General features: G+C 30.6%; 1 protein-coding gene across 1 annotated transcript; it reads right to left on the bottom strand.

The window, feature by feature from the left end:
- Positions 1-397: 397 nt before the first annotated feature.
- LOC143067890 (nuclear nucleic acid-binding protein C1D-like) lies at positions 398-9,351 on the bottom strand. Its single transcript, XM_076241499.1, has 5 exons — positions 9,204-9,351; positions 3,875-3,941; positions 3,202-3,257; positions 1,975-2,152; positions 398-739 (listed from the first exon to the last, which is right to left on the bottom strand). The coding sequence occupies exons 1-5, from the start codon at positions 9,321-9,323 to the stop codon at positions 624-626; spliced, it is 537 nt and encodes a 178-aa protein (XP_076097614.1). The 5' UTR covers positions 9,324-9,351; the 3' UTR covers positions 398-623.
- Positions 9,352-9,791: the final 440 nt, after the last annotated feature.

Raw genomic sequence — 9,791 nt, 5'->3', positions numbered from 1 at the left:
GAAAAGTGCTTCAAACACAACATGAAGTGTAATTTTATTTTCTAGCAATACTCCCCAAGGCTATTATCTGCTCAGTAGTCAGTGATTAGGTACTTACATACACTAAATCTTTTAAATTTCATTCATAAAACTAAGGTTTCAACTCTTTCAGGCAAAGTTGACCTAGGATGTTATTGTCTTTTTTTTAGGTCCCTTTCAGTCCAATATCTCCTCAAGTATTTAGATATTCTTGCCTTTTAATAAATGATTGTGTTTCAGTGTTCCTGATAAAAATAAATTAAGATAAATGCTTCTTGTGAACCAAATTTATAAAAGTGTCATTTCCATTCACTTTCTATTATTTGAACAGATATATCTTAACACTACATGTGTTATAATATACAATAACATTGATAAATTCTATTATATTCAATTACATATTTATTATAAAGAGAACATTTTTAGTCTCCATCAAAAACAGTATCAATGCATTGTGTTATTTCCTTTCTGTTAGCCATCTTGAAGCCTATAAGCAGTTTTTATTACTACAATCTTCACAGACTGTGCCACGTAATATTCTAGTTCATAAATAATACAGTGGCCGATATCACAGATTACTTCCTTCTTTTATCACTTTCAAAAGTTCATTTCTTTTCTTTTTTCTTCTTTTTCTTTTTAGAAGGTTTGACTGGAGTATCATCTGTCTTACTGTCTCTTTTCCTTTTTCTGGATAGTCCAGATGTTTCTGGCTCTTCCTCATCTATTTAAACAATGATAAAACTATTTAGTAAGTATTAAAACTTCAAAGTTTTTTTATCAGAGGATTCATGATGACTTATTAAGTGCATCTACTATAAAGAAACAATACAAAAATTACCTCTGAGATGTCTACTAACAATAGTCACCTTAAATATTTATTGGTGAAGTATTTTTTCTGCTATAACGTGTACATTCACAAAATGATCTGAGGCTTCTTTATTAAAATTAATCAGCTAGTGTGTATTTTAGCCCCTACACTATGGACTGCTATCATAATATTTTGTAAAGTGATGTCCCTTTATCCTTGTGTTTGTCATTGCCTTGCATCACTGTCAATTTATAACAATTTCACATGAACTTCTTTTGAGTATAAAACAAATATTACTAAAATATTACATTCATTTTTCAATGGTCTAAAACTTACTGGAGGACAAATGCTGTAAAAACTTGGATCTTTGATAAACAGCTCAAAAAATATTTTTTACCAATTTTTAATTTGCCTCAAAAAAAATCCTAAATAAGTATTGGATGGAGAGTTGTCTCATTGGCACTCACACCACATCTTCCTATATCTATTGTCTATGTTAGTTATATCATAAGTACTTTATAGCCGACATACTTAAAAGTTTTAATGGAGAAATATCAAGAAATACACATAAGCATCATTGAGCATAAAGATGTGTACCTATGTATAAAATGTGTATTCACTGACACAGACATACACAATATATTTATAAAATTGTTTCTAAAATGATGTTTATGTTTGATGTATCTATTAGATGACATTTAAACTTATAAATGAGAGGTTACCTATTACTATAGGTTTATCTTTATACGATGTATCTATTAGATGACATTTAAACTTATAAATGAGAGGTTACCTATTACTATAGGTTTATCTTTATACGATGTATCTATTAGATGACATTTAAACTTATAAATGAGAGGTTACCTATTACTATAGGTTTATCTTTATACGATGTATCTATTAGATGACATTTAAACTTATAAATGAGACATTACCTATTACTATAGGTTTATCTTTATACGATGTATCTATTAGATGACATTTAAACTTATAAATGAGAGATTACCTATTACTATAGGTTTATCTTTATACGATGTATCTATTAGATGACATTTAAACTTATAAATGAGACATTACCTATTACTATAGGTTTATCTTTATACGATGTATCTATTAGATGACATTTAAACTTATAAATGAGAGGTTACCTATTACTATAGGTTTATCTTTATTTTCCTTTGGTGTCACATGTTCCTCTATCTGCTTCTTTGCAGCCTCCCACAGTGAACTCTTGACAAATCGTTTAGCTGCTCCCTTATCAAGTTTTGGAGCCTTTGCTTTGTCCTGGATGTCTTTTACCCTATTCATGTAACTTCTGATTCTATCCTGTATAATCAAGAGATAATACATTGTCATTGTTTTTGTTATAACTTTTAAATCTGCAAACCTGATTTTTTCAGGGTTTCAATTTTAGGGTATAACCCTAAACAAACAATCTAACAAATGTGTACATGCTGCATGTCTCAACTGCTGTAATGATATGATTAATGTTATGTTGAAGGTTTTAGTACAAGTATCACAAAAACTTTATATTGTCCATAATCCATAAAAATGAGGTCAATGTCAACTAAACCATGCCAAATAGACAAGTACACCTAATAAAAAACTGACATACAAAGATAGAAGATGTGGTATGAGTACCATGAGACAACCTTCCCTCTATGTAAACCAAATATGGGTGACCGAGTACTTAGTATCTGAGATACACAGACTTATGATAGATTAATGAACCATAAAAATGAGATCAGGGTTGGATTAGCCCTACATGTACCTGACAGACATGTACATGAACTTCTTACAATTATTCCATAAACTAAATTACATTTGAATATGTTATCAATAAAAATATATTTGAAATGAAATTGTGCGTATTAATCATATAAATCATCTACAACAATATGTTATCATATTGCTCATGCAAATTGATCATCTCATGAGAGGTTTACATTTCATAAATAAACTTCACATCTTTTTTTCTCCAAAGTACATGTACTTCATTTTATCATGCAAATCCAGTTGTTGTTGTTTGTTGATGTGGTTCATAAGTGTTTCTTTTTATATAGAATTGATTTAAAATAGTCATTTTGCAGCCCTTTATAGCTTGCTGTTTGGTGTAAGCCTGGGCTCTGTGTTGAAGGCCGTACTTTGAACTATAATTGCTAACTTTTTAATTATGACTTGGAAGTAGAGTTGTTCCATTGGCACTCATATCACATCTTCTTATCTATAAATACTTGTCATTTATTGCCTTGTGTAAACTTTACTTCCTATAAACCTTACAAACTTCATTACAACATTATTACACTTTATTGTCATTGAAATTCAAGATTTTTTTCAAGCTATATAAATATACATATGATATAAAAAATACTTACAAGTTCCTGTTTCACAGCATGTTCTTTTGGATTTATACCACATACATTGAGGTACACTACAAGAGAAACATATAAATACACAGGGTACTTTAAAAATGCTCACCTATGATTTTTCATTATAAATAACTGTGGGTAACAGTTAAATTATCACAAAAACTGATCATTATCATCATCAAAAATTTTTTTTTTTTTGTAATACAAGCAGTGCTTCACAACCATGACAAAACTGTTTTAAAGTTTAATATTTTCAAACAAAACTACATAAAAATTGATCATGCTGTTCTAACATGTCTAAGAAGGTCAGCAAATACCACTTGTTGTATGTTTGTCCCAAGTCAGCAAATTCATTACTTTTTGTTTGTTTATGTGTATAATAATTTTTTTCTCCATTATCTTGTACACTGTAACACAAAATCAGAACATAAGTTTTATATTTGAATTGTTTGTTTTTCAGGGCCTTTTTTCATTTTTCATTTCAGAGTCTTTTTAGATTGGTTTTAAACTCTCTATTCTGTTTCCATGCAATCTGATTTTAAACCAATATTGTATTTACCATTTTCAGTCTTATCCACTTACAAAATTCACCATTAAAGTAATAAAAACCTCCAAGATTTTGTTCAATTATCATAATTCTTACTGTCACCTATTATCCATGTAAAATGTTAAGACTTACTCCAGAACAATGAGTTGATGGTATATGCTCCTGTCAAATCAAGTTTTGCTTTGTCTAATGGTGTCATCTGAAAGATATTACAGTACACTATTAAGAATATACTCAAGAGTTTCAAGTTTATATATACAAATTTTAAGCTAACAAATGTATTCATGTTGTAAAACAGGGCTTCAAAAAATATTTGAGCCAGCCGTACATTTTATGCCTTATCCTGATTTTCCATCCCTTAAGACCAAAGGAAATTATGGTAATCAGTTGGCCATCCCAATGATTGATATTAAAAAAGAAACATATTAAACTTTACTTTGATATAAATTCGTTCTGATGTAAACTGTTAATTTGACAGTGCACCATTCTAAGTGTGCAACATCAGCTTACTTATATCTGCCTTGGACTCTTTATTTGTGCCAAAAAATAACACAATAATCACAACCTAATTTAATTATATGAAGAAAAAAATCATGTGATGATGTGTTGTTAATCTCTGTGATGATCTGTTATTGATCCTCGAATTGATCCTTTATTATTTAAAATAAAATTGGATGGATGCAATACGTATTTTACTGCTCGTTAAAAGTCCTTGGCAAAATAAAAAAAAAAGAAGTATTTTAACAATTAATACTATAGAAAATTAAAATGAAATTATATCGTGTTCGACAGAAAAGAAATATGTGAAAAAAAGGTGGATCGTATTTTTACGATCTACACATTTTCACAGAGGATCTCTACCAACGCCCAACAGGAACTGAAGGACATGCATTCTGTTTTCATCTACCTTAATGCATAAAGGTAGATGAAAACAGAATGCATGTCGTTCAGTTCCTGTTGGGCGTTGGTAGAGATCCTCTGTGAAAATGTGTAGATCGTAAAAATACGATCCACCTTTTTTTATTGTATATTGTTGACCATGGACGTATAAATAATGTCCAGGTTTATGTACTGTGTTCACTGTGTTGACTGAGAAGCGTAAAAATAAAAGGCTGGTGTTCGTTTATTCAGAAAAGGATTATATTTTAGATTCCGGTTAATCAATTGTAATAGGACTTTGTAGAGCCTTAATCTTAAGCCATACAAATGTCAATCATCCAAAGCAAATTCAAACCCTGAATGAATTTTCCCACGGTCATCCAGAAAGGTCACCTGAGTTTACTGTTACGTGATAATATTTCCTGCCAAATAAAAATCTTGTGGACAAAATTGATGTCAATATTTTTAGCATTCAATATTTTGAGCGAAGTCAAGTTCAAAGTTCAACCACGCACTCATGATCACTGAGATGTGTATTGTCTTCTCACGACAATTAATTTCTTTTTAAAAATTTTAAAATCACTGTCAATATACATGTACCATTATACAACACATAAGTTTACATTCATTGTGCATAAATGAATATTATGCAACAAGGAGTTGATGCAGTTATAGAAGTATTCCTGTTGTAGCCGAAATGTATTATTTATCATAAAGAAATGCCAACAAATGGTAAAGAGAAAATGCTGTAGACTTATTAAGCATAACGAATGGTGAATAGTATTTTCTTTTTTACTTGCAAATACAAATTTTGAGACATGTAATTTTCTTTAAACTGCTCACATTTTATATTCAGCGTGAGTTTCCATTTATTTTTACGCAAGTATGTCTTTTTTTGTAAATAATGATAATACCGATGAACTTAAACAAGGTCAAAATCAAGTATAGTTTTTGTTATAAAACTTAATGCAATTGAAAGAATTAACAAAAACATTCTACTTTTAAATCTTTTATTTATTTCAAGCAATTCTGTAATCGTAACATGAAAATGGCGTAGACTTATTAGCATAAAGAATAGTGAATAATATTTTCTTCTTTACTTGTATACAAAACTTTAAGACAAGCATGACATGTAATTTTCTATAAACTGCCCACATTTATTCAGCGTAAGTCTCCGATTATTTTTACACAAGTATACCTCTTTTGTAAATTAAATATTAATTTAATGACCAGAAAAAAATGAGGTAAAAATCAAATATAGTTTTTTTTTAATAAAACTATTTTTAAATGTACAGAGTTATTGAAAGAATTAACAATAACGTTTTGTTTTGCTTTTAAATCTTTTATTTGTTTCAAGCAATCAAAAATATAGCCTGATTATCAATAGACAGGAAATACAATTGTTTAATTTCATAATTAATCTCACATACTTTGAATGCACATGCCGGTATAGATCAGAAGGATTAGGGCAATTAATTACCTGGTGTGACACCGCGTCACACTGGACTGAGAAAGATGCCGCTAATACATGTACAATAAACAAAAGGTAGCAAATTTTTGCAGAAGTCGGAGGGAATACTCCTAAATTTCTCCAAGAATTTAGAGAGGGATGCCATAGTTTTCTGGTGTCACACCAAGATAAAACTTGGTGTTTGGGAAGCCTTTCGCGAAATATGTGCTGTAATCATGATGTTCATTATCAGAGGGATTATTGCATCACATCTTTATAATATGAATCCAGGTCCGTTCGCGCCCATTCACGTTCGCACCCACTCATGTTCGCCCCCTTTCACCTCCGCACCCTACATGTTCGCGCCCAATTTTAATTGGTTTTGTGTTTAATAACTATAGCTTTGAAATCAAGTTTTGGCAAGTGTATTCTTATATTTGTTGTCATTGTCTCAAAATAAAGTGAGACAGCATTTTTTTGGTGTTGAATAAATCTTAATCATGTTTTGGACAGTGTATTGTCAGAGACATATAATACAATTATTAAATATATTATATGTCTCTGGTATTGTAAAAATCGAAGAGCAGATTGCTCTGAGGGATACGATTGCCGTTGTTTCATTGACACATGTATACATGTAGCTGGATAAATTATTTTCAAAACTAATTCAACTGCACATGTAAATAGTTACAAAATAGCCAAACCCGGATAAAAGTGTATTAACAATGTAATTAGGCCTATTCTGTTTTATTTTTGTACTATCAATTCCAAGTTTACTTTCCACAGCAGTCACTGAGACTCAGAGTGAGAGTGAGAGAAGGTATTTCACTTCGTATCTTATCACCTATTTTCCTACGTAAATTCTAGGAGGAACCCCATTCCTAACTCTTTAAATATTTAATTTCCTTTGGGTCAGTGATCATGACTCCTTTCCGTACACATTTATCGGTTTAAATTGCATTCGTTTTCTAATATAATACGACGTTTATTGACAGAACGAGCTAATACTCGACGTCTTGTTTAGGTTCAGAATTCACGGAAGATACTTCCGGAAAGGAGACAACTCGAAACGATAATATGGAAGACTCCATTTCGCCTGAAGGGGTGTTCTACGATATGGAATACATTTATTTTAATTTAAATGATGCATATGATTTAAAATTATGCAACAACAATAACCCTCAATAGCAGACATTCATAGAAAAGATCCCATGAGTTATAAATTAATTAATTGAGTGGGGAATCCAGAGCAACCATTCAATCTAAAACCCCTTGAAGTCAAGAAAACTATACGCATGCGCATAATTTCCAAAACAAACCCTTGGGCAAGATATATTAAATGTTTATTAAACGACCTAGATGGTTCTCTATTTCTTTATGGAAGTACAATCTCAAAAATCAGTTTCATAATGGTAACATATAAGAAAAACTCCACTTCAGTTCTTATATGACAGAAATAGATTTATCGGTATTCAGAGAACTCTCGCATTTTATCAAAACTGGGAATTCCCTCTGACGTGTTTCTAAATTTATAAAAACACTAAATATAAATACTGCTTAATTCTGATTTTCCGTGTTGTTAAAAACACGCATCTAAGTCAAGGGAATTATCAAACATGAAGATTATGAAAAGAACATTAAGCCAAATAAAAATATATGTGTGGTTCCAGTAACCCGACCGACCCTAGAACTTTTTTTTTCATTTCTGAAAAATAAATTTTCAAACGATCAAATTTTGAGGAATGTGAATTAAAATAATTAAATTCATAGATTTCTGTCATCTGAATTTCCATCACAAGTATCTGTTATGGCTAAAATGCAACAATTCATAACAGAATGCAACAAAATTAACTAAAAATGTATCATGACTGTTTATTTTACAACCAAACACATGTAAAAATGGCGTACTTCCGGTTGGGGCGTGTATAATACTGGAAAAAATTTCGATAAACACACGATTTTTTCCCGGATTTTGACATTCAAAAAAAAAAAAAAAAAAAAAAAAAAAAAAATGCCGACCTACCGACCCTATTTTCTAAAAGTATGTAACTGGAACCACACATATATTTTTATTTGGCCTTATAGGAAAGTTGATTAAGTTCAATCCCTTTGTTTGTTTTTACCTTTTAAAGCAAGACAATCATAAGAATCTGAGATGTTCCTTCATGTTTAGAATAAAACGATTGACGTGAGGGCAATGCTCTGAACCACCGGTATAAGTCTACAGATTGCTTGAAAGCAATCGTATCCCAAAAAATTAATTCTTTCTAAATAAAGTGGGATTCTGTCAACGTTTTTTTTTTGTGTGTTGAATAAATTTTTATCATGTTTTGGATATAATAGTGTATTACTATATTTTATTTTCAGATCAAAGGGACCAAGCTGTTAAAAACAATTATCTTTTGTTCATTTAAAATCTTGAATGTTTTACTTACACCAAAGCAATTTTATAATTTTATAACAACAATCATGATTTTCCAATTAATTAACTGGAATTTAAATTAAAAATGGGCGCGAACGTGTAGAGTGCGAATGGACCTTGGGTGCAAACGTGAGAGGTGCGAATGTGTAGGGTGCGAAAGTGTATTGGGCGCGAACAAACCTGATACCTTATAATATAGTCTATTAATAATTATGTATGGGTAAGTCATATTACCAATACTGGCTAGACGTCATAATTATTTAGACTAGTACTTAATCACAATTCCCTAATGACAGCAGTTGCTGAAAAACAATTATGAGAATTGAATTTGCCAAATTATTTGTGCAATTTAGTTTTATTGTTTTCAAACCACTTGCACAAACATTGGAACGAATGTGACAACACCCCTAAACCACAAATGATGTTCACTAGAACCAAAGTTTTTGACGGAAATGCATCAAACTCGAAAGTTGTTTTAGTTGTCTATTACATTCATGGAATCATGCAATCATGAATATAGCATCACATAAACATGATGTTAAAAGATCATGGGTAGACCACACGACACTGTATTCAAATAATAAGATTAGAGAAAATAGTCTCATTTATGCCATATTTATTAAAATGGCTTAAATAAATTTTAGAAGGCTACTCCGTAATCCTTTTAGAGATTCTTTTTTGAGGGCCACCAAATCAGAAAATCAATTCACCTTTTCGTTTAACTCATTTTGAGGAACATCGACTAGATACTTCAGAGTCTTTTCTACTTCTGTGAGTGAAAGATCAAAAGCTGTAAGCTTTTCTTTCAGTTCCTTTGGTATTCCATCCATGCCTGATTTGTAAATCTTAGAGTTATCTTTTCTTGAAAAAAATATAAGATTATACCAATGACGGGTTAACGAAGATATAAATTTCCGGAACTTATAAAGTGGGATTTCAGGCGTGATTTCATTAATTGTATTCTCTGAAACTAAACGTTCTATCAAAACCCAGTGGGGGTCTAAAAATTTTGATAAGTAAGGGTCAAAGAGGCATAAGAGCTCCAGTCATGCTCCAGTCATGTTCCAGAATATTGGACATTTCCAATTGAGATAACCCAAGTTGTTTACGAAATTTTTATAAAATTTCTGATAGTTTTGAATTTCGATTGCTCACCGAGATATAATTTTATTATGATACATGATATCTCGTATGTTTATTTAAATTAAATCATCATAATTTTTCGTAAATTGACATAACCTTGGTTTTGAATGTACTGTATCTGTGTTATTATATTGTTCATTTTTTTTATCGAAATA

The sequence above is a fragment of the Mytilus galloprovincialis genome, chromosome 3 (genome assembly GCF_965363235.1).
Source record: "Mytilus galloprovincialis chromosome 3, xbMytGall1.hap1.1, whole genome shotgun sequence".
NCBI classification, from domain to species: domain Eukaryota; kingdom Metazoa; phylum Mollusca; class Bivalvia; order Mytilida; family Mytilidae; genus Mytilus; species Mytilus galloprovincialis.
Note: the sequence above shows the minus strand (reverse complement) of the source record. Positions and strands in the feature narration are given on the sequence as shown.

Bases quoted from the DNA above. Each gene is read 5' to 3' on its own strand.
- LOC143067890 (XM_076241499.1), bottom strand. From the start codon at position 9,323: ATGGATGGAATACCAAAGGAACTGAAAGAAAAGCTTACAGCTTTTGAT. The intron at 3,258-3,874 runs GTAAGTCTTAAC...TTTCTCTTGTAG, and splicing joins CATCAACTCATTGTTCTGGA to TGTACCTCAATGTATGTGGT. The intron at 2,153-3,201 runs GTAAGTATTTTT...TTGATTATACAG, and splicing joins ATGCTGTGAAACAGGAACTT to GATAGAATCAGAAGTTACAT.